General features: G+C 37.0%; 1 protein-coding gene across 1 annotated transcript; it reads left to right on the top strand.

Annotated features, from left to right (window-relative positions):
* Nucleotides 1–14,327: 14,327 nt before the first annotated feature.
* LOC103263973 (olfactory receptor 2A12-like) lies at nucleotides 14,328–15,281 on the top strand. The gene has a single exon (XM_008061637.1). The coding sequence runs from the start codon at nucleotides 14,328–14,330 to the stop codon at nucleotides 15,279–15,281; it is 954 nt and encodes a 317-aa protein (XP_008059828.1).
* Nucleotides 15,282–26,814: the final 11,533 nt, after the last annotated feature.

The raw sequence follows: 26,814 nt of genomic DNA, 5'->3' as shown, positions 1-26,814 counted from the left end.
GTTACAAGGCAGGAGGCTTTACCAGTTACATTACCTAGAGCAATGTGAAACATTTCCAGAGTGCAGTTAGTTCTCCATATGATAGGAGTTTCAACTCCTAGGCCCACATAGGAAGGGGGTCTTGGCTTTAAGAAAAGCCAGCAATCTGAGACCAACTGAGGCATAGTAACATTAAGTAGATGGTGCATATTATTTAACATAGGAACAAAACTAGGAGATTGATGAGTCAGGTTTGAAAGTGGTCATGGTGAACATGGGAGCTGTTGAGATAATCCCAGGGTAGTGGGTTGTTTGGCATAAGGCAGAGGCTGAGGTGGCTGGTGGTAATCAAACAAGGGATCCTCCAGTTCTGCCAATGGCCCTACAGGTTTGACCATGGTTTTATAGGTGATTGTTTGCCACCAGATGGTAAATAAGGCACTGTGGTCATACCCATTCATATAGAGTCATATACCCCAATTATTTTCTGTACTGCATGAATAATGTAGAGGATTGGTAACCTTTATATATATAGGTCATCCTAGGACAGCACCTGGCCAAAGGGTAATTTCAGAGGTGTCATTAGGCCCCCGACTGTAAGTTGCAATGGTGACACATTTCCAGTCTGGGCAAAAGAAGTCGTTATCCTGGTTACAACTGTGGTCAGTGGGATTATCAGGGCAGAGATAAAATTCTACGTCCTTTATATGACTGGGGGCTGCCCACTGTTTGCATGATTGGCTCTAGCAATGATTTTGTATACCGTGTTTACCGTACAGGTTTCCAGATATACATTCGTTTTCTATTTATGCCAGGTCAGGAAGGTTTACTTTAAACTGAACTTAGGGTGAGCTGTGGGTCCAGTTTAGGATTGCTAGGACCTTCCCTGATGTGAAAGAGATTAAAGAAAATGTGTAAGCATTACAGTAAGTCATTCCAAGAGGGGGGAAACAAATTAAGAAGTAGCACTGTAACATAGTAGGGCAATAACACATCCTATGCATAGTAGATAAGATATTATTAATAGAGACGTTTTTTTACACATTTCCAATCTGCAGGAGCTATAGTAAGCAATTCTGCACCAAAATCCAAAACAAGTGGGATTACAAAAGCAAGAGATAAAGGCTGAGTACAATACATGCAAATAAATTAGCAACCAGTCTGTTTGAGTCTCACGGTTTACATGTATGTACATTAAAAGATGACCTTGAGAGGGTTCTTGGAGTCCTTGGTTGCAGTCCAGGTGACTGAATGGTGGCTGTCTTCCCTTGTTGAATGAGGGAGTGGATACTTGGGGTCCGTTGCCACCACAGTGCAGTTGATGACATGAACTGGTGGAGTCAGATCAGTTTCCCTGGCCTTTTTAACTCAGGTGTGGTGAATCCAAGATGGTATCCATCCAACCTTGATTGCTCTTGGAGTGGCAAGGATGATGAGAAATAGTCCCTTCCAGGCAGGAGTCAGTCCTTTCTGGAACTTTTTGATGAAAACCAAGTTGTCGGACTGGAATGGATGACAAGGCATGGAGGATGAAGTGGGCAAAACAGTACGAACACTGGAATGCACAGTTGCCTGGACCTGTTGTAGAGACTGGAGATAATTTAACAGAGATTGGTTAGTTATTTCTTCCAGAATGGGATCCTGCAATCGGGACAACAAAGGAGGGGATTTTCCAGACATGATTTCATATGGAGGAAACAGTCTTAAATGGGGTTCATCGAGTATGGAGAAGAGCTATAGGCAAAATATTTACCTATTTTTCTCCTGTCTCTATTATTAATTTGGTTAAAATAGATTTCAGAGTTCGGTTCATGCATTCTAGCTGCCCAGAGCTTTGTGGTAAGTAAGCACAATGTAGTTTCCAGTTTATGTTTAGTGTCTTACTAAGCAGCTGCACTATGGATGAGGAGAAGGCAGGACTATTGTCAGAGTCAATAAAGAGGGTGAGCCCAACCTAGGAATAATTTTATTTAGCAAAAATCTAGCAACCATTAGGGTGGTTCATTTTTGGTTGCAAAGGCCTCTGCCTTTTCTAGTATTTACAAATACTAGAAAATAGTTGTGTCTCACATGGGAGGGTTTTATTTCAGTGAAGTCCACTTCCCATTTTTCTCTGGGAGTTGTTCCTCCAGCCCTAATATGGTTTGGGGTCTGAATCCTTGTTTTGCATTGACTTGGATAGAGGCCAGGCACATAATGGCTGCCATTGCAGCTATGCTTTTTAAATCATTAATATGATAAAAATGTTTTAACAGTCCAGTCATTTTAGTACCTCCTAAATGGGTAATAGATGCAGTTGTTTTACCAAAGTATGTCCCAAGGCTTCAGGCAGGATAATTTTAGGTCCTTAATCCACCATCCAGTGAGGTCTTTACAAGCTCTCACTAGGTCCACCTGTTCTTCTTTTCCCTGGGCATAAGTAGGCTGCTCTGGGATAGAAGGAGCTGGAAAGGTTTTAGTTAGCATGATAGTCAGGTGTTCAGTTGGGAGTTCTGCTGCTTTCTGAGCCGCCTGGTCTGCCAGGTGATTTCCAGTTGCTTCTGCAGTATTTGAGTTCTGATGTCCCTTGCAATGAATGATGGCTACCTCTTTGGGTAGTCATATAGCCTCTAAGAGGGCTAAGATTTCCTCCTTGTTCTTTATAGTCTTACTTGCCACAGTAAGAAGAACTCATTTCTTGTAGAACATGGCATGCACATACAATGTAGCAAAAACATACCGGCTGTCTGTAAAAATGTTCACCCATTTCCCTGATCCCTGGTGTAGGACCTGAGTTAAAGCAATTAACTCAGACTTTTGAGCTGAGGTACCTTGAGGCAATGGCTGTGACTAGAGTACATCATGAGCCGAGGTTACGGCTGCACCAGACCTGTGGATTCCCTTTATTACTAGGCTGCTACCATCTGTGTGCAAGTCAGCACCAGCCTGGCTCAAGGGAGTGTCCCAAAGATCGGGCCGGCTAGCCTGAGAGATGTCCTACATGTCTTTGCAGTTGTGAATTGGCATTTCTGAACTAGCATTTCTGGATTGTCATCAGGCAGTAGGTTGGCTGGATTGAGACATTGCATAGGAGAGAAAGTTAGTCAAGGATGGTCAAGCAAGAGACTTTGATACTGGGTGATGTGAGCATTTGACTTCCAGTGGCCAGAGGCTCCCTGGAGCAGAGTTTTCATGGCATGGGGAACAATCAAAGCCATATTTTGGCCAAAAGTCAATTTATCTGCTTCTCTAACTAGTATGGCCATGGCTGCAATCGCCCGAAGACAAGATGGTCAGCCAGAAGCCACTGGATCCAGTCTTTTTGACAAATAAGCCACCAGTCTCCTCCATGGCCCTAAGATCTGAGTGAGGACCCCTTTTGCAATTCCTCATTGTTCATGAATGAACAAGTGGAAAGACTTGGTGACATTTGGAAGGACAAGAGTCAAAAATGGGTCAGAGCCATTTTTAACTGCTGGAATGCTTGTTCCTCAGTCACATTTCAGTTCAGGGGCTGATCCCCTGCCATGGCTGTTTACAGAGGCTTGGCAATTTCAGCAAATCCTGGAATCCATAGTCGACAATACACTGCTGCCCTCAGGAATTCCTGTACCTGTTTCTTGATGGTAGACATGGGGATTTGAAGAATGACTCCTTTCTGAGCTGAGGCTAGGGCTCGTTTACCTTCTTTTAATCAGTATTCCAGCTAGGAAACCTCCGTGGAGCAGAGTTGTGCCTTCTTTGCAGATACTTGACAACCCAATTCTTGAAGAAGCTACAGCAAAGCCTTGGAACCTTGTAAACAAGTGTCCAGGTCTGTAGCTGCAAGTAAAAGATTATCAACATACTGGATTAAAGTACATTCAGGGTGTAGGACATAATTCTGACAAATCCTGTTGCAAGGCTTCCCTGAAAATAGTTGGGGAGTTCTTGAAACCTTGTGGTAACTGAGTCCAGGTTAACTGATGTGTCCCCTGAGTCAGGATCTGTCCATTCAAAAGCAAAGATACTTGACTGACAGTGGATAAAGGAATGGAAAAGAATTTATCCTTTAAATCCAGTACAGTATATACCTGATATTGAGGAGAAAAAAGACTGAGCAAAATATATGGGTTAGGAACAGTAGGATGGATAGTTTCAACTCATTTATTAACTTCTCTTAAGTCTTAAACTGGTCGATAATCAGAGGGTCCTGGTTTCTGAACTGGCATAAAAGGAGTGTTCCATGCCAACTTACATGGGCTTAAAATATTAACAACTAAGAGTCTTTTGATATGAGGAACAATTCCTTTCCAGGCTTGTAAACTCATAGGGTACTGATGAATGCAAATAGGAGTAGTCAATGCTATTAAATTTACCACCACTGGAGGGTGATATTTTTCCAGTCCTGGTGGGTTGGTCTCTGCCTAGATGGAAGAAAACTCCCGTTGCAACTGTAGAAGTAAATTTGATGGGGCATTTTCAGGACAGAACTTAGAAGAAGCTATATTCTTCAGAGAGTGGAACCACTAGGAGCATTTGATCGGCAGTAGGAATGAACATTTCAGTTTTGTCAGGTGAAAACACAATGGTAGCTTTTAATTTTCAAATAAGTCTAGACCCATAAGAGAGAATGGGCAGTCTGGAGCTATTAGAAAAGAATGAGTGACTTGCTTTTGTCCCAAATTGACAATCCAGTTGGAAGTGAACATGCAATTAGTAACTGCCCCAGTATCCACTAAGAGTTGAACTGGGTGGCCCCCAATAACTGCTATTACCATGGGCTCTTGGAGGCCTATGGAAAAAAGACACCTATCCCTATCAGTCTGAGTATTTCCAGCCTCTTCGGCAGATGGTAGGCTTTAGGATTCTATTGCTGTGAGGTAAAGGGGGCAGACTTTGACCCAATGCCCCAGTTTCTTACAATAAGCACAATGGTTCTTTGCGTCCATGTTTCTGACGCTTCTGTCCCTTCTGGTTTTTGAGTTTTTGACAGGGAGGCTTGAAATCAACCTCTGAGGCCCAGAGCATTGTTACCAGGATTTGGGCTAGTCTTTTTACATCCTTGTCAGCTGCCTGCACTGCCTGTTTTTGTTTCTCAGCATCTCAATTAATATAAATTTTGTGAGCTATTTCGAGCAACTGAGAAATATTCATTCCTACAAAGTCTTCTGGTTTTTGTAACTTTTTCCTAATGTCAAGCTGCCTGAGCCACAAATGTCAAATTTATAGCTCGAGCATTCTTGGGACCTGAGGGATGAAAACGGATGTTGTTCTGAAAAGCCTCTTTGAGGTGTTCAAGGAACACTCCTGGAGACTCCTCAAGTCCCTGGAGAATTTCAGAGGTTTTGGAAAGATTGATAGGCTTTCAAGTTGCCCCCTTAATCCTGCTAGTAGAGTTTGGTGATGGGTGTCTAATGCCCTGGATCCTGCTGAGGTGTTAGGGTCCCAGTCTGGACAGAAAAGGGGAAAATTTCTATCTAGTATATCTTGGTTTTCTTCTTGTGTGCCCCCAACAGAGCCCAGAATATACTTGCTGGCCTGAGTTCTAACGTGTTCCCACTATTCAGCAGTAAACAAAGTGACAAGGAGCTGTTGACAATCATCCCATATGGGGCGATGGGTATGCATAACTGATTCCATTAAAGAAATCAAGGCCTGTGGCTTACTTGAAAACAGGGGGTTCTGATACTTCCAGTTGTACAAATCAGAAGAGGAAAAGGGAAGGGAATACCATAAACAACCACCCAGTTCGATCTGCCCTCAATGCAGGATGAATTTCCCGGAGGGGAAGAAGTAGGAACAGATCAGTCTGAGACTGGAGTCAAGCATCCAAAGGTGGAGAAGGCAAAAGGGTTAGAACTGGAAGCAACCTAAGCTGTAGCTGGGACTGGGGATGGCTGTGGGCAAACAGAGGTGGTGTAGATAACAGTGGGTGAGGAAGCCTGGGAAGCATGCAGCAGAGGGTTAGAGTTAACTGGATTATCAAGAGAATCCTCAGTAGAAGGGAGCAAAACAGGATACAACCCAGAGGAAGCAGAGGCCACAGATAATTGGTATGGTGCAACCTTTGCCTCCAGTAGAGGTGGCTTAGGCAAAGGAGAGTCCATAACATGAGGATTAGTATGTCCTGGCCACTTAAAAGACTAAGAGACCAGAACTCGACTGGTGGTTTCAAGAGAACATGCCTTTAACCAGGGTGGTGGTTTCTGGACCAAACTTAGCCACTGATCAACATAGGGTAATTGATTTGGATAGCCAGGATTCCCTGTCACAACCTTTTAAACAGATTCAGTAATTTTAACATCCAGAGACCCTGCAAGGGTCATTGTACTTTAGATGTAGACCAGTCTATATAACAGAGAGTTCGGAGTCTGCCTTTTGAGAGGCAGACACCGTAGTCCTCAGAAAATGCAACAGAGAAATTCCTTAGCATACAGTCCAAAGGACTGACTGATTTCAAATTATGAGATCCCATGACACACAACAAACAATCAGTACAAAGACAAACAGACAGACAAATGACACATTCAAACCAAAATGAAAATTAGAAGTTCCTGTAACATCCGCAGGGCAGAAAACAAAGGACTCTACTCAGCCAATGTCTTGGCTCTGCAAATAGCATCAGAAGAGCAACCTTGTCAGGTCATTTTTCCCTTAACCAGAAATGAAAACAGAAACTGCAATCTCAAGCTAGCAAAGAGAAAACAAAAACAAATAAATAAATAAATCTTATCTTCTAGGAGATTATAAATAGACTCAAATTATTTTGCAGTAACAGTCTCAAGGCAGATGATTACAGATCCCTGACACAGCCTCAGGGCAGAAAGCTATAGATTTCTGGTACAACCTTAGGGCAAAAAATTACAGATCCCTTGTACAAAATTAAGCCAAAAACAAAACAAATTAAACAGGACAGAGTGTTACTGGTAAACAAAACAAATTTTTACCTCCTAGGAGAATGAGATAAATAAAAACCAGAAGTTTCTGACCTGAAGATGAGTCTGAAGGTGCAGCAGAGGCAAGCCCTGTAGCAAAGAGCACAGCAATTGAGCAAAGCAAAGAAAGAGGCCAAGAATGACAGGGATTTATGCTAGAGGATAGTAGAACTGGCAAGCAATTTCTAACTTTGGAAAGGACTAGTTGTTTTGGATCAAAACATGCTGCTTATGAAAGGAGCTTCTGGCATCTGGGATCCTACCAGTTGTTTTCCTGCCTCTTATGTGTCCCAGTTATCCCTTTAACTGCTGACAACACTCAAAGGGGCCCCGGGGAACTGGATGACCAGTTCTTATGCATACTCCCCAGACAGGGCAACCCTCAGGAGCACTGAGAGAACTTTCCATCTTCCAGGAAATCTGCCTCTAAGACCCTCTCCTCTCTTCCAATCACCTTTGGGGACCTGGCACAGATTAAGTTCACTGGGCATCTGATCAAGCCTGGGGTTGTCCAGAACAAACAGTCCTATATGACTAAAATTAAGCATTTCCTATGAAGAACCTGCACATCAAAGGAATTGATCCCTGACACCTTTGTGAGTTCCTTAGTCACCTGAGGCAATCTGTTTGCCCAGACCGAAGTGAAGAGCACCTCTTATCTTTGACTCAGACTGGAGACTGAGTTTAAGAGTGGAGTTCTTCATGAGAGTTAGTTCCCTATTTTCCTGGGGACCTTGCTGCCTACATGAACATTATACAAACACAAAGGAGACAGTAACACTCGGGAAAACATAAAATGACATGAGACAAAGAACAGTTATCCAAGAGAAACAGAAACTCACCAACATAAGAATAACAAAGCAGCTTGCTTTTTAGCCAATGTAAATGCAAACAAGAGCACTAAAGGATCAGCTCTGCATTTCTCTGGTGCCTAGCGAGTGGACCCGGAGTACCCAGATGAGAAAGTTCTCCCCACTTTGTTAGTGATTAAGAGGGTACCTAAACTGAAGCCAGATACTGAACAAATACTTTGTTTGGTAAAAAACAGTGACTAAGGAGCAGCCTAGTCAGGCTTCAACCTCCTTAACAGAAGTATGGCCATAAACAGAATAAACAGATTCTTACCTCGTAGGAGAACACAGATGGACTCAGGTATTTTTGAAGTGTGATGAAGTCAGCAGTCATTCCAACTCCCTCCAAGCCAGTTGAGAGGCTATGGGACCCTGAAGTGACTTGGGGTGCCTCCCTTATAATGCCTCTACCAAGCCAGGGAGAGGAGGAGCAAGGCCTCCTCCCAAGACTGGCAAAATAATATTTTGCTGGGGCCTCCAATGTTATAGCTGGATTACGAGAAATGATACCAACACATAGATGGGGTCTAATTATGACTCTTTTATTGATGCTGGTGACTGAGAGCAGACTAGTGTCCCAAAGAACTCTTGGCCCTGAACAGAGTGAGTAGTGGGTTTTTAAAGGTAAACATTACATAAGCTGTACAGCTTGATTGATATTTCTTGGCAAACCCTATGATTAGTAAGGGGTATGCATGGTTACAGAATGTATGCAATTAGGGAGCTTCCAATCACCAAGGGGTACAAGAATGTGGATGTGTGGAATGATTATGATAAGGTTGCATAAGGGGGTCATCTCTAGACTAAGATGGAAGATCTGTTACAAAATGCAGTTGCTTATTTATGTCAAGCAAGCTAGATCAGCAGGCTATCATGGGTTTTTCAGATAGATATTTCAATACTTCTGTTTTAGTTCAGTTTTCTTCATGTAAATAACACATCAGTTTTTCATACAAATGTGACTTGCCTCCTCAGAAGTTTTCTTTCACTATACCACTGTCCCTAATCCTCATTGGATATTCTCCATTATAGTTGCTTCATAATCTTACAATACCAAATGATTATCCTCATGCTTAAACAGAATTTCCCCAATGAACCAGTATGTACATGACTCATTAGAGAATCTCTAAAATCAAACCAGAGCCACTATTCCACATGAGAACTTTCTTAAATTATAACTGAATTCTTCCTGAGTTATACCTATTACTCATCAGAAGATGAGTAGCCACTTCTTCATCAGAATTTTCTCATGTCATACAAGTTTTTTTTTCCCAATTTTTTGTTAAAAGTTGCCCAATAGGATACCATTGCCTTCTTATTGTTAGAAGTCTCCCAATATCACACTAGAAAAAACTACACTCATTAGAAATTTCTTCATATTACATCATTACCCTTAATAATAATTATAAGTTTTCAAATATTATACCAGGACCACATTTCCCACAGTAAATTTTATAAATAAAATATTATATAAGTGTCCATTGCTTATTAGTTTTTCCATTCTGTAATATTTCCTTTAGAAAGTTTCTCAGTATTGCAGCAGTGCCTGTTTATTTCTTCATATTTTATCCAATATTAAACCACGATCCCATTATTCAACAGAAGTTTTTCAGTGTTTTAACACTGACACCATTCCTCATGAGAAGTCTTCCAAACATGTATTGGTAGCTTTATTTCTCATTGAATTTCCCCATATTACAACCCTAAGCAGTATTTTACCATATTTTCCATATTATACAAGTGCCCCCATTCTACATCAAATGTAACAGTTTACTTCAAAATTATATCAGGACCTTCATTCCTCATCCATGTTTCCTAGTACAATAGAATGCCTCACTTATTATAAAAGTTTATCAATATGATATGACTGCTCCTATTCCTCATTGGAACTTTCCTATTATAGCACCAGTGCCTTAACAGATTTACCAATCAATCCTATCAGATTTACCAATATGATATCATTACCTTGTCTCCATAAGATGCTTTCCAATACTATACCATTGCTCCCACATGTCATAAAAAATGTCCCAATGCTACATTCTTGTCAACATTTCTTATCAGAACATTCTGAATATTATAGCATGCCTGTGTTCCACTATCTACAAAAGTTGCTCAGTATTGTATTTTCCCTAACTCTTCTTTAGATAGTTCTTATTATTCCAGTTCCCAATACTCATATTTACTTGTGTCATTACAGTGTTGCCTTTTCTTACCAGCATTTACTATACTAGTGTCACTTCTGCTCTTCAAAGTATATCTTTATTATTTCAAAGTTCATTTATCTTCAGAAATTACCCCATATTATAGCCTGTTTCCCTTTCTCATTAGAGATTTCTACTCACATTAGATGGTTCACAGTTTTACTTCCCTGTCCTCATATTTATATAATATTTTTTAATATTATTCTTATACAACTCTTCCATATTATATAATTGCTCCCATTTCTCTTTCAATGTTTCTCAGTATTATAGCGCCACTCATTCTTCTTTAGAATTACTCCATATTATATCACTACTCCATCTGTAAGCACACCTTTGTCCATATCATACAAGTGCCTCCTTCCTCATAAGAATTTTACCATTATAATCCTAGTGCTTCTTTTATTTATCCTCATAATATGCCAGCACCTTAGTTCTATGTAAAATGATTACAAATGCCTTAATCGGTCAGAGAAATTTTCTATTTTTGCACCCTTGCCATTATTCCTCATTTATCTTCTTCTTTATATGATACCAATGCCCCTATTTCTCTAGAAAAGTTTCTCTATATTAGACCTTTGTTCTATTTTCTTATCAGAAAATGTCCCACTTATACCAGTGGACACTCACTTTTGCAGAGACTCTCACAATCTGCCCTGTCCCATCACCATCTTACCTGATGTCCCTCCCACATCCTTAAAATAAAAATAAATTTTTAAAAAAGAGAGAGAACCTGTAAAATGGGAGAGAATGTTTTAAAACCATTCATCTGACAAAGGCTAATATCAGGAATATAAAAGAAACAGAAACAATGGAACAACAAAAATGACAAACAATTCCATTAAAAAGTGAGCAAAAGACATGAATAGTCATTTCTCAAAAGATGACTTACAAATGGTCAACAGACATATGAAAAATATGCTCAACATTACTAACCATCAGAGAAATGCACATTAAAACTACCATGAGTTATCATCCTATCTCAATCAGAATGACTATTATTATAAAGGCAAAACATAAATGTTGGCAAAGATGGATCCATCATGAATAGGGCTAGTACACTTAAGAGGTAAGAGAGTTAGTTTGCTCTCTTTTTACCATATGAGAATCCAATGAGAAATTGATGACTTGTAACCTGGAAGAAAACCCTCATCAGAATCAAACCAGGTAGGCACCTTGATTCATTCTTCTACTCTTCAATCCATAATGAATATTTTTTGTTTAATAGGTCACATACAGTCTACAGCATTTTTCTATAGCAGTTACACTGACACCCTCAAAATAATTCATTCTATGAATACAACTCTTTTTTATTTGACCTCATGCTTATTTCTCTGTATCAATTGGTTTACAATTTCTGCTGAGGCTCCTATCATATACAGCTTTTTGGATCATGCATGAGCAGACAGCATGATTTTCCATATGATAACCAAAGGATCTTGTTTTAACATGCCTTACACATGTCAATCAGATTTCTCAATCTAATTTCTTCTTATTCAAACATTTCAGTTTCAGAAAAGTTTATGTAATTCTCACTTATGAACACCAAATACCAACTATGTTTTAAAATCTAAGTTTCCTAGAGTTTGACTGGGACTGTGTCTATCATCTAATGTACAGCATGAGTGGTGATGGATGTGTTAATTAATTTAATTGTGGTAATCATTGCATATTGCCTATGCATATTAAAGCATCATGCTGCACACCTTGAATATACTAAATCTTTATTTGTCAATTAAATATCTTAAATACATATAAAAATCTAAAATTTAAAAAGAACTTGTTAAATATTACTCTTATTATAATAATTTTTTATTATAAAGATGTGGAGTACAATTCAGGGTTAGATATATAAACATTGATTATGTAGGTACCCTTGTTGATGAGGTATGACCCTCCCTCCTCTAGCAGTTTCCCTCAACTGCCAATCCCATCCCTCCCGACAGTTTCCTACTACTACCAATCCCTTTCTTATAGTATTATAATTGTTCAAGGTTCACTTATGAATGCATGTTGTCCATCGAAGCTGGACTGGATACTCATAATTTTTAAGAAGAGAAAAATGGCAGTAACTGTCATCATTTGAAATGTAGTGGAGGTACAGAAATTCTATTTAGAAAGTCATAGAGGAACATCTGTTTATTAAAACAGTGTAAAATATTAAACTTTCACATACTTGAGATAACATGTTGCAGACAAAGAAATGGAATTCAAAAGATACATGCACATACTCACTGGGATTAGAAAGTTAACTTTTCCTCATTTGAGCACTCCTAATTATTTTGTATCTGCCATTCTTTCTATCTCATGTAATATCTGTGAAGCTAACAAGATTCCCTAGAGACTGGGACCTCATGCTTGTTAGTATCTTGAAATACAGAGACTTGTTACTTGTCGTGAACCCTGTGTAACACACAAGGACTTATTTTTTAACATCCTCTTATCTCAGTCACCTACCTGTTCTCCAGAAAAGGCAACAGCAAAGGCATTTCAAGTGTCAGGCAGAGGTAAAGGGAATCCAGGCATCTTCAACTCTGATGAGAGCCCGGGAAGAATCTTGTCTTCAATGCAGTTTCTGAAGAGACTGGTGAAATCATGCTATCATGACAATTCAGAATAATGAAAAATGGGTGAATTTGACTGATTTAAATTTTAAAAAAAATAAATCTTAATGTTTTGTTTTGTATTTTTTTGATTCCTTCTCTTGAAGACTAATGTTTTCATCATTTTTGGAATATGGCTTTTATTAGTACTCAGGAAAGATTGCAATCTCTTAATGACAATTTCTTTCCAATTGGACAAGTTCTTCTGAGTCATCTGCCTTTCATAAGGGTGAGACCACTTACTGTTCTTAGTGTTTCTTAGAAAGTGACCCTGCCTTTTTTCTGACTAAGTGCCCACAAGTATTAAAGAATGATGTTACCAAAATGGTCACAATAATAATGCAGTTATTTTGCTGTGGTTCTTGGTTTTGATTAGTGTGAGTTTTTGATAATCAGGAAAACCTGTGGGCTAAGATGGTGAATCAAAACCATCTTCTATTCACATAAATTCTAGCCCCATTGCTAACTGGTTATTTATACTTGGCAAATGATTATAAATTTTGTATCACACATTTTCATTGCAGAATGGGAATAAAAGTGGAATTCATCACATATCATTATTGTGTAAATTTAATGAGCTAATTCAAATAAGGCATTTATAACAGTATCAGACACATAGCAAATGTGTAATAAATCTTACATATGCTGTTATACCATTAGCACTGTTGTTATTACATTTAAAATGGAATGATCTCCCAAGACTTTATCTCATTCTGCATTCATTACATATTGGGCTGTAACTTTTCTGCAATTAAAGTCACATGATTTGGAGGAACCAAGAGGGCATATACAGCATGGGTTGAGTGTGTGCTGGTACAAAACCTGGCCCAAGTATATACATTTTTTAGGAGAAAGGATAATGGGTATGTTAGAAAAATTAATTTTTTGATATTATTTGGAAGAAACTAAATAACCTTTTATTTGAGGTAAAAAAAAGTTAGCATTTCTGCCTGAGGAATGACTCTTCAAATTGCAAAGTGGTAAAGAGTAAAATAAGTGAGAGTAATCACTTACCCATATTAAAAGCCTATAATGTTTGCCTTTATTTAGTGGAAAGTGGATCTGAATTGAGTCTAAGTTAATATGCACATTTATTTTCCTCTAATACTCAAAGCATATACAGCATAACCCTATATAAACACATGTATATACTCAAGGATCCTCTCATTTCTGCAGTGTAAAAACAAAGATGGTCAGAATGTAGGAATGCAGGTCAGATTCCTGAGCTCCACGTCCATCTCTGCCTCTTGCTCACCTTGAGGATTGAACAAACTCACTAAAGTTCATTGACTCCATAGAAGACTGCTTCAAATGAATATTTCCTATTTTGCTGTCATAATAATCCTGGAGGATTCTGAGAAAGTCTATCATGATCTCCCATACTACAAATATGCAATGATACTGCTTAAACAAAAATCAATTCCTCCTGTTAGAAATGCGCACTGTTCATGTTAGCAAAGATTATATGACAGCTTTATAAAGTAATTGATTCCTTATTGGTGTATATGTGCATCCCTATGTGTGTGTGCACGTTTGTGTTTTTGTATTTATGGTCACTTTCAGAATTTGAATAGGATTTTGAAATATAATGTGTGAAAGCATTTATCAAACTTCAGTATGAATGTAATGGAGGTTTTCAAAAAAAGACAATTCAGTTCAAGCAGTTACAGAATACATTCTGCTTAACAGCATTTGATGATGCTAAAGAATTCGTGTGTCTTTGTTATTCCATCATGATTCTATGTCCTCAAAGTACATTTCTTCTTCTGCCCACATCAATGGTTTGATGCCGGCCCCAAGATGGTTCAGGAAAATTCAAGCACCATCACCGAGCTTGTCCTTCTCGGATTTTCCAATCACCCACAGGCTGAGACCCCTCTTTTCTTCCTCTTCTCACTGGTTTACCTGGTGAATCTCTTGGGAAACACAGCAGTTATCATTTTGGTGCTAATTGACTCCAGTCTCCAGACTCCCATGTATTTTTTCCTCTGTCACTTGGCCTTTCTCAACATATTTTACACCACGACTGTGGTCCCCAAAATGCTCTTCAACCTACTTGCCTCCAGAAAAGTCATCTCTTATGACTTCTGCCTTGTCCAGACCTACATCTCCCTGTTCATGGGAGCAGCTGAGTGCATTATTTTGGCGATCATGGCTCTGGACCGTTACGTAGCCATTTGTTACGCTCTACGCTACCTGCTCATCATGAACTGGTCTGCCTGTGTGCAGCTGGCTGTGGGGGCCTGGACCATCAGCTTCTTTGCCTCAGTGGTACCACTCTACTTCACCACAGCTCCCTTCTGTGGCCCTTTTGTTATTGATCATATTTTTTGTGAAGTCCCGATTCTTCTTCACATGGTGTGCGGTGATACATCACTGCAGGAGACCATGATGCTGATAGGCGCATGTGGCACCCTCCTTCTCCCCTTCCTCCTCATTGTCCTCTCCTACCTACACATACTAGTCGCTGTGATGAGGATGAACTCAGCTGACGGTAGGAAAAAAGCTTTCTCTACCTGCAGCTCTCACCTGACTGTGGTAACCATTTATTATGGAACAGGGTTGTTCATGTACATGAGACCCAAATCTCTGTATTCAGCTGAAGGGGATAAATGGATTTCCTTGTTCTATGCAGCCATCAATCCTGCTCTAAATCCTCTAATTTATAGCCTGAGAAACAAGGAGGTGAAAAGAGCCTTGAAGAGAGTTTTAGAGAGATGGACAATGCCCCAAAGTCAGAAGATGCTATCTTGAGATGCTAGTCATTAGAATTCACTTATTTTAATATCATCTTTAAGACCAGGGACACATTTTAGTCATATAGTTAACTTAATTAGCTGCAAATACATGTAGCTCAATGTCAAAATTATTACAAATATATTGGGTCATTCTTCTCTGACAGAGCTCCCTGTGACCCTCCTCTTCATGACTATTAAATTACACCCTAGGGATTGAATATTTTTACATTTTATGAATTTAATCCCCGCAACAAGCAAGTTTCATTTAATTATAAAATTGCAATAGAAATTTCAAGGTACATTTTCTGACTCCATAATTTCACATGCCTGTCATAGTTCATTATTCACTGCCCATATATATTTAGGCTCTTATTTTTTCTTTATTGATGAAATGTCATAACATCTTTTTTAGTAGCCCTACATTCAATCTATGTCTACTTTGAAGCACCTGTTTTACTAATGGCAAAAACTAATAATATAACATAGCAAATATAATTATCTATTATTATATCATTATTAACAGTAAATATAATCAAACTCAACAAGTAATTAGGTTTCAGAGAGAAAGGCTTCATGACTCTCGATTTCTGAGTCTTTTATGGATATTATAAAACATGATTCAGCTCTCCATCTCTAAGCTTATAAATCCTGAAATCCTGATACTTTTGTCAAATACAGTGTTTTCCAAATATTACTATACTCTCTGGAATCTGTGAAATTGCTCAGCCAATGCCTTCCTCAGGCATGAGCTGGATACATGTATCACAAGTCACAACTCTACTGTCAATTTCTTTATGAAATCTTTTCCCTGAAAACACTCTTTTTACCTTGTTGTGAATGCTACTTCTTTGGTGTAGGGCTTTTATTTTTTGTAGCTTGTTTCATGGCATGTTTTGTTTTAATTTCCCACGTGTTTTGACAACCATGAAATCTATTTGGACCATGGGTGGAGTATTGACTCTCCCCAGAAACCTCATAATTTAGCCTAGGAGAAAGTGTGTGTGATGACTTCTTCCTGCAGTGCAGGGGAATAAAAACCGAGAGAAATGTTGTCCCATCAGGGAAGCCTTATTTCTAAAGATTACTTAAGTTGAGTCATAAAGAATGAGGAATATCCATAAGGTGAGCATGTCAAAAAATAAAATTCAAATAGAGGTGCACACTGAGGGGGATAAAAGCACCCCAAATTGATTGAAAATAGTTCAATGTGTCTTGGATAAAAACCACACTGTCTTCAAGGCTTATCTGTTTTTTATTTTTGTTCTCACAAATGAAACAGGTTCTTAGCTTTTTTCCCCTAATATCAAGCTCCTTGTAAAACTTTTGTTTTTTTTTAATTAAATTGAATTATTTTCACACTAATTTAACTATAAACAAATTGTTTCTCTTGTTTTTGCTATTTTTCAATGATATAATTCATAATTTCATATAATGTTTATCTTTATTTACCCCAAATTGCTGTTTTTTATTTTTTTTAAGCGTGGTTAGTGTGGTGCTTTTTGGTAAACAACACAGTTCAAAGCTAGAGCACCTGATACCATATGTGAAATTCTCTTTAGCCTAATTTTCTGCATATGTAGTATTTTTAAAAAGAAAATATTTAACATAAAATTATCAACATGGTTACAAGGATGGATTTCTCTGCAAAAATTTATAAAAATTTTTAGAAAATGAAATTCTAGTCCCAAGACTCTGAATTCTTAAAGTATTTGTTTTATTTTTAAAACCAATAAAGAATGTATATTTTTGTCATCATCTACAGTATCATTATAAATTGTTCTTACTCTAATACTATTGAAATGTAATTATGAGAAACTATTTTTATGTGGTTGTGGGGTTTTTTGTTTGGCAATGCACTGGTTATTGGTAACCTCTGCCTGTTCTCATGATCTCTTCATGGTGCAAAATCTGGCTCCATGGGATACATCCAGCAAATAACCAGTCAATGACTTGAAATAACACACACTGTTCTGTGGATCATCTCTTTCACTTTGGGAAGAGCTCCTGGGAATTCATTACTAGAACTCTAACTTTTAACAAGCTAGTTCTCCTCTGGGAGCAAATACTAATAACAGGGTGAGGTTTGTGTGGGGGTGCAAAAGTTCATTTTTCTGAGACTCAATACATGGTTGGTCAAAAACTATGTCTAAAGGTTTAGAGACATATCAGGAGTGACTTTCCATAAAACGAATCCTGGAACATTTTAATAGCCTCCAATACATGCACTCATGCTCATGCATGTGTGCACACATGTGCACACACATGCTGTTTGCTCGGCACAACACATTTTCACCACCTCTGCCCTATTCTGATGTAGTTTCCTTCTTCAGAATTTGTTCTTTCCCACTATCTTCACAAATTAAAATACTATTACTTATCATTACACTTCTAAATGGCCATGATGTCTTCCATACAAATGTAGTTCTCTCAACAATTGTTGGAATTCTTTCCTGTGTCTGGTTTTCATAGTTCTCTGTCAGAGATTCTTTTATGGCTTACACTTTTTAGTCCTTGCATGGTAAATATATTAAGCAATTCTGAACAGTAAGATGAATTGGCCATCATCATAAATGACTAATAATGTTTTAAAATATAATTGGGCATATAGAATATGTGTTTATAATGTAAGAAAAAAGAAAAAAGCAGAGAATAAAATTGTATGTAATGACTAATGCTAAAATTATCATGCAGCCAGGCTCGGTGGCTCAACCTGTAATCCTGCGCTTTGGGAGGCTGAGGTGAGTGGATTGTTTGAGCCCGTGGGTTTGAGACCCACCTGGGCAACTTGGCGAGACCTCATCTCTACAATAAATTAAAAAAAAAAAATTAGCCGGGCATGGTAGCGTGCACCTCTAGTTCCAGCTACATGGAAGGCTGAACAGAAGAATCGCCGGAGCCCAGCAGCTTGAGGCTGCAGTGGCTGGGAGCGGCCACTGCACTCCAATCTGGGTAACAGAGTGAGACTCCAACTCAAAAAAAAAATATCATGTAGTGCATACACGCAGAAATACTAATTATAATCGCCTTGAAAATAAAGTAGTTTGTATTTTCAAGTTATGAATAAACATTTTTTCAAGTTTATAGTTTATGAATCTTTGTTGTTTTCTCAAATTAAGGATTTAAAGAGATACCTTAGTTTCAAGTCGTGCAAGATTTGTGTGGAAATTGTGTAGAAACTGATACTAAGCATTATCGCAGTGACTATTGAACACCAGGCTGGGCATTACACACAGCATTAGGAAATTTTAGGTATGGTGTTAGCACTTAAAGATCATACATTATGTTTTGACAGGCAAAAGTAGCAAATTCGAGGCTGAAACCCAAGTGACAGCCTAACTTAGTGGTTACATGATGGAGTTCTGATTTCAGATCTATGGATGTGGAGTGGGTTCATGTGCATGGAGGTCATCAGGGGCTCGCTTTCAAGAGGATGGTATTAAGTTACCCTCTGAAGAAGAGGAAAACCTGAAGAGATGTCAAAAAGATGAATGTAATTGTGAATTTTCATAATTCATGATTTCCATATGTCACTTCTAAAAACTGGAAGGATTTAGTTGTCATGAGGTGAATGAATTTGGATAGTGATGCCACTGCTGCTTGCTTCTGCCTCAAAGGAAGCCACAGAAAACAAAATCCCTCAGAGTTTTTTCCTGTTATAATTTCTCTGCTGTTTATGTACAGTATAATATTCTCCTTCTCAAATATTGCTCACTGGGAGACAATTGTGAATTATATCTGTTTATAACATTGTTTATACTATAAGCTATCAGTGAATCACTTTTCTAAATACCCTCCAGTACCTCGCCAGTGCCAATTTCAGTGTCTTTGTGGGTCAGGGCTTCATTAATCTCCAAGCTGAGTGTGAAAGTTCCGCTTATAACACTCTCCATTGGAAAGTATTATTCGTAGAGGTTTTGTTCATTTATAAGAATGTGTCAATACTAAATTTCAAATTCCCTTAATATTTGTTTAAGTAATCATTCATCTATTCATTTATTCATTTAAATCTTCATCAAATGTTTTCAACCACCTGCCATATGCCAATATGCTAAGTGCAAAATGCAGAAAATTAATAAGGTTTTTATTCTTAATAATTTCACTGGTAAGTATTCCATAAGCATAAAAACACATGAAATATAGGCTATGTGGAGATGTTTAAAATGTTTGCATATAAACTGCTATAGAGGAACAGAAATAAGATTTTCAGTCGAAGGAAACAGAAATTATGGAAACAAATAATAGACCTTGAAAACTAAATTTCATTTTAACTGTGGTGGAAGGGGAGCAACAGGCATTAGCAGACAAATAAATTATATGCACAAATGTAGCAGTATTAAAAGACAACTATATTTTTACTTGCTTGACAAGTATTCACTGTCAAAAAAGGTCTGCTAATATATTTGACACATTTTTACTCAAGAAGTAAGAAATAAAAAGAGTAAGATATAATTAGAAGACTTGATTTTGATATATTCCTGTCTGAATCTTTGTAGATAATTTTGTAAAAGCAAAAATTTTAACCTGTGGCTCAATTTTGCTATAAGTAGAATGACTAAAATAATTTCAATTCTGTTTAAATTTCATAATTTTGTAAGTGATTCACCTTTATAGTGAAAAGAGACATGGAAAAGGGAAACTGGACCATGGTGACTGAATTTATTCTTGTGAAGATACCAACCATCAGGGTTTTGGGGGGGTCTCCTCTTTATGATATTTTTTATTGGCCTATTTGGTTACCATTTTGCAAAAGCACCTACATCATTACCCTGATCTTGTGGATTACAGGCTTCAATCACCCATGAATTTCTTCCTCAGCATCTCTACTTCAGTGAAATACGAACCACATCTTGTATTGTTCCCATATGCTGGCAGGGCAGGCTTCCTGTCAGGGAGGAAGAGTATCTCAACTAGGGAGTGCTGTGCAAAGTACTAGTTCTACTTTCTCTCTGGGGGATGCACCAAGGTTGTTATTTTTGCTGTCATGCCCTACAACTGCTATGTGGTCATTTACAGTCCTATGATCATGAGCAGCTTATTCTGTGTCTGCCTTGTCATCTTCTCTTGGGTGAGAGGTTTTCTCTGCATCTTCCTATCCACCATCCTTCAAGAAGGACTGTCATACTGTAACCCTAATGTGATTCTCATCTATTAGTTTGTATTCTATCTACCAGAATTTATTCTATATATAATAATTTATGGAATATTACACAGCCATCAAGAAGAACAAAATCTTGAACTTCACAGCAACCAGGATGGAGTTAGAGTCTATAATACTGAGTGATCTTTCACAGAAACAAAGAACTGGGTATCACCTGATCTCACTCATAAGTGGACTTTGAACAACTGTCATAATACTATAAGAAAAGAATTGATAGTAGCGGGAAATTGGGAGGGGGGTGGGATTGACAGTAGTGGAAACCTGCCTGGGAAAGGGGGAGCACACCTCATCAGCAAGGGTACCTGCACAATGAATATTTTGTATACCTAACCCTGAATTGTATACCATAATTTTAAAATAAAAAAATTTAAAAGTTAAAAAAAAATTTTAATTTAATGTTAGAATTATTCAGGAAAATTAAATGAAAACATTTATAATTAGGGAGGTAGCAATAGAATTGATAACAATCAAAGAGAAAATAAGCCAAAGAAAATTAAGGGTATGAATTTGCCAAGGACAAAGGGGAAAACATTTTTGCACAAGCCAAAAAAAAATTATTTTTTTGAAATTGGTACTATTTCAGATATTTCTTTAGGAAAGTGAATAGTAATAAAATCTCCCAGAAGGCATAGTACAGGTCAAAATATTTGGTTGCAAATTAAATAAGAATGGGTAAGTGAGTGTAAAGACATATTAATATAAATATCTAAGCTTAAGAACAGGAGAAAATAAAGAAAAATAAACAGTATATAAAAATGCTTTTTTATAGTATTACAGTGGTCTACAATATGTATAATTATAGATACGAAAGGAAGAGAGCATAATTGTGGCAGAAAGCATATATGAAGTAACCGTGACTAATTTCCAACTTTGGGTTTGCTGTCTTTCTTTGTTCTGGTAATCTGTTTGCTTATTTTAAAATCCAAGTTAGAAGCAAGATCATTTTAAAGGCAACAGCATATAGGACATACTAGTCAGACTGTTGTCAACCAAAATTCAAGAAACAAACAGATTATTAGAACAAACACATTATCAGAACAAAGAAAGACAGCAAACCCAAAGTTTAAAATTAGTCACGGTTGCTTCATATATGATAATAGTTTCATGGGTGTATATTGTCTTCAAGAACATCATGATCTACATGCTACCTGTCTACAGCTTTTTATGTATAATTGTACTTCAGTAAAGCGGTATGATAAGGTAGGCAGAAATAAAATAAATGACAACAACTTCCTAATGGTTACTATATTTATAAAATAAGAAATGTGAATAGAAAGTTAGAAAAAGAATGCACAAAGTAGAAATGTGGAATATTAGTGTTTTGCAAGAAGGGAGAAGTAAAAAGTATAAAGTATATAGAGATAAAATATTGACTACTACAGACTTGGCTAAGTCAAAGATGTTTAATGCTAGCCCTAAATAAAGTACTTAAAAAGAATACTATTAATTCAATGAGGTAAATTTAAGAAATGGGTAAAATAAGAAGAAACACAACAATAATATGTTGTTAGCTAACAAAAATATTACAGAAAAGGAGAACCTGAGTAATGAAAGGAAACAGGATGAATGGGATAAATAATTAGATACATCTAAATCGTACTGAAACCAAAATTTCACTCAATCTGGATAGACTAAACTTCATTAAGAAAGGCCTTCCTACTGAGGATTTTAAAGATGCTAAAAGTTGGTTCTTTACAAAGATTAACAAAATATCTGTCTCTATCAAAAATATGTAAGAAAAAAGAGAAAAAACAAGGTTGGGCATGGTGGCTCAGGCCTGTAATCCCAGCACTTTGGGAGGTGGAGGCAAGAGGATTGCCTGAGCCCAAGACCAGCTTGGGCAACTTGGAAAGACCTTGTCTCTACAATTAAAAAAAAAATTGGGTTTGATAACATGCACCTGTAGTTCCAGTGACTTGGAAACCTGAGGCAGAAGGATCACCTGACCCAAACAGGTCAGGCCAAGCTGGCAGTGGCCATGAGCAAGCCATTTCTTCACTCCAGCCTGGATGACAGACTGAGACTCTGACTCAAAAAGAAAAAGAAAAACAAACAAACAAACAAACAAACAAATGGAGAGAAATAAAGAAAAGAGAGAGAAAGAGAAAACAAAAATTACCATTATAAAAAATAAAAAGTAGAAGTATCAATGTAGATTCTACATATAATGAGGGTAAGATAAGACAGGAATAATTTTGGTTCAATCACAAATTGCATTGTTACAAAGTACCCTGAAACAGTGGTTAAAAATAACAGCAATTACCTATAGTGTACATAAGTACACAACTTCAGTCATGAGGTGATTTCCCCTAGGGTCTCTGGTGCAGCTGGAGTCAGATGTCGGCTGGAGCTGGGTTAAATGATCCACACGGTCAACATTTAGGCTGGTAAGCTTCACTTCATGATATGTTTCTATGTGCTGAACTCAGGTTGATTAAACATGCTCGTCTGTTTCCTATTGGTAAAATGCATAGATTTTAATTGTGCAGTTTAATGAGTTTTGACAAATGTGCACACCTATGTGACAAAAACCCCAATGAAAGCTTTATACTTTCCATTTCCTAGAAAACTCAGGCACACTCCATTTCCTGTTAATCCTCAGTCTTTCAGGCAATCAATGTTATTCCATCTATCACCACAGATAAGGTTTTTGGACTTCATAGAGATTCAAAAATACATTTTGTAAACATCTCTGTCTGGATTCTTCTTCTCAGTGTAGTTTTATTTTTGAGATTCATTCACATAGTCGTAAATATATATAGTTTATTTTTTAATTTTATGTTTAATTGACAATTATTTATATTTATAGGGTACAATATGATATTATGATATATGCATACATTGTGAAATGATTACATTAAGTTAATATATTCATCTCACATACCTACCATTCCTTTGTAGTGAGAATATTTCAAATCTTCTCTTTTAGCAATTTGAAATATACAATACTTTGCTATGAACCTTAGCCACTCTGCTGTGCAATAGATTGCCAAAACGTATTCCTCCTCTGGTCTAACTGAATTTTCAAACTTTGACCACTAGCATTTCCCCCTCCCTGTTCACCACCCCCCTTGCTAACCTCAGCCTCCAGTAACCATCATTCTACTCTTTACTTCCATGAGTTCAACTTTTAAAGAGTCTACATAAGTGGGATTATGCAGTATTCATCTTTCCACACCTGGCTTATTTCAATGAACATAATATCCTAAGGATTCTTTGTGTTGTTGCAAATGACAGCATTTTCTTCTTTTTTAAAGTTGAATGGTATCCCTTGTGAATTATCACATTATCTTTTGCCATTTATCTATTGATAGACTCTTGTTTTGCTTCCTTATCTTGTCTATTGTAAATAATACTTCACTGAACATGAGAGTGCAGATAATTTATTACTGTTGAGTAATATTTTTATTGTATGGATTTTTCACAATTCATTTTTTTAAATTTTCCCCATAACCATTTTGATTGGTTCTATGCTGTGGTTACTGTGAAAAAAACTATGAATATTCATGTACAAATTATTTTGTAGACAAATTATTCTGATATCATTGTGGAATGTCTATAGAAATTATAGTTGATTCATAGGGTAGATATATGCCTAATAGCATAAAAAGCTGAACAACAGTATTGTCAAGGGTTTGTATTATTTTACCCTGCCATAGTGAAGAATAAGAGTTCTAGTTATTTCACATCATTGGAAGTGCTTGGTGTTCTCAGTCTACTTGTGTTTTTGTTTGTTTAATTTTTCTTTTTGCCATTTGTAAGTGTGCAAATAAGTATATGATTTTAATTTGCATTTGACTGATAATAATGCTAAGTATATTATAATATATGAATTTTCCATAAGTATTTTTTAAGAAGGTCCAATGCTTTTGTTTTCTCTTTTTTTTTTAAATGTTTAATGCTTGTTTTTCCACTAAGGTATCTTTAGCAATATACATTTACAGAAAATCTACATCCACCTTCAAATTTCACTATTCCACTTCATGGACAGTACATCTTGTAATAACCAAATAATCCTAATCTCTTTCTCCCATCTCTTCCATATTTGCTTTCATTTTTTTTCACATATGATCTATATGTGTGCATAATCAAACACCTTGCTACTAGTGTTATTTTTAAGAAAACAGATATTCATCAGATCAATAAAGAATAATAAAAATTTTCTACATTACCATTACTTACTCCTGTTTCAATGATCTTCCTTTCTTTAAATATATTTGAGTTCCTGACTTATATCATTTTCCTTCTCTCTTTTTTTATTTAATAATCATTTTTATTTTAAAGATGTGGGGTAAAATTTAGGGTTAGGTATATAAGTGGTCATTGTGCAAGTATGCTCGCCCTTCCTCCCTAGTAGTGTCTCACTATTACCAATCCCCTTCTTACAGTATTATGGTAAGTGTTCATGGTCCACTTACAAGTTTTGTAGTACTCAGACCTTTTTTTCTTTGAAAAAAATCACTGAGTTTTATAGACTCAAAATCCATCCAAGTTTCTGCGAAGTCCATAATTTTATTTTTCTCTATGGTTACATTATATCCTATTGAGTATATCTAAAACACAATTTTTATCCAGTCAAATTTTGATGGAAAGCATGGTTGGTTCCATGTCTTCACTATTATGTATAATGCTGCAATAAACACGTGTGCAGATATCTATTTGGTAGAATGATTTGGGTTCTTCTGGGTATAATCCCAGAAAGGGAATTGTTGGGTCATATGGAAGGTTGACTTTTAGAACTTTTAGGTATCACCACACTGTCTTCCACAGAGGTAGTGCTTGTTTACACTCCCATCAGTAGTGTAGAAGTATTTCCTTTTTCCCGCATCCTCTCCAGCATCTGTGGTTTTTTGAGTTATTGATGATGGCCATCCTGAGTGGAGTTATGTGGTTTGTCAGTGTGGTTTTAATTTCATTTCTTTGATAATTAGTGAGGCTGAGTATTTTTTATGTATCTGTTGGCTGCTCAAATATCTTCTCCTGAGAAGCGTCTCTTCGTATTTTTTGCCCACTTTTTAATAGAGTTGTTTTTTTTTTTTCCTTTCAGCACATTTGAGTTCCTTGTAGATCCTGGATGTTAGGCCTTTGTCAGATTTACAGTTGGCAACTATTTTTTCCCATTCTGAGGGCTGTCTTCTGGCTCTTTGGATGTTTTTTTTTCCTTTGCTTTTCAGTTTTATTAAGTCCCACTTGTCTATCTTTTCTTTTATGGCATTCACTTTTGGAGAGTTGATCAGAAATTGATTGCATATTCCAAATTCTGTAAGGGTGAATCCTGCATTTTCTTCTAGGATTCATATAGTTTGAGTTTTTATTTTTAGGTCTTTGATGCATTTAGAGTTGATTTTTGTGTATGGTGATAGGTAGGAGTCCTGTTTCAATCTTCTGCATGTGTTCAGTCAGTTTTCCCAGCACCATTTACTGAGTAGGTCCTCCTCTTCCCAGTGGTCATTGCTGAAGAATTTGTCAAAGACAAGTTGGTTGAGAAATTGAAGTTTTGCTTCCAGAATTTCTATCCTGTTTCATTGGTCTATATACCTGATCTTGTACCAATAACAAACAGTTTTGATTATTCTATCTTCATAGTAGAGCTTGAAGTCTGAAAGTGTGATACCTCCTGCTTTGTTTATTTTGCGAGGATTGTTTTGAATATTCGAGGTCATTTATGTGTAAAATGTATAACCCATAGTTATTGAGTGGAGTGTATTGTTGGTATCTACTAAGTCCATTTGGTTAAGCATCAAATTGAGGTTTCAAATCTCCTTGCTGACTTTTTTGCCTTGATGATCTATATAAAGTTGTTAGTGGGGTATTTAAATCTCCAGCTATGATAGTATTAGACTCAATATCTTTTTTAGTTTATTTTGTAGCTGTTTTATAAAAGTTGGTGCTCTTGTGTTGGTGCATATGTTTAGTATGGATATTTCTTGTTCATGAATTGAGTCTCTCATAATTATGTAGTGTCCTTCTGTATTTTTTTAAATTTGGTTATTTTGTCTGATATTAAGATTGCAACTCCTGTCTTCTTTTGTGCTCCATTCACTTGAAAACTCATTTTTCATCCTTTAACTTTAAGTCTATGAGAGTCTTTGTATTGAGATGTGTTCCCTGGAGGCTGAAAATTGTGGGGTTGTGCTTTTTATCCAGTCTTGCATTCTATGAATTTTCAGTGGTGCATTTGGTCCATTCGCATTCAGGCTGATTACTGAGTTGTTGGATTTTATCCCCGTCATGAGGTTCTTATAAAGTTCTTTGATGTTATTTTTGCTGTTTGTTGGTTGGTTTTCTTTTAATTTGGGAGTTGATAAATGTGTGCGTTTTCAATTTTGCAGTCACTATGCATGCTGTGTTAGTTCTCTATTTTTCTGTGTTCTTGGGAAGAGAGTGGTCA

Source organism: Carlito syrichta, unplaced genomic scaffold (assembly GCF_000164805.1).
Source record: "Carlito syrichta isolate Samal-C Ts95f unplaced genomic scaffold, Tarsius_syrichta-2.0.1 Scaffold305345, whole genome shotgun sequence".
Lineage (NCBI taxonomy): Eukaryota > Metazoa > Chordata > Mammalia > Primates > Tarsiidae > Carlito > Carlito syrichta.
This window is presented reverse-complemented; position numbering and strand designations above follow the sequence as displayed.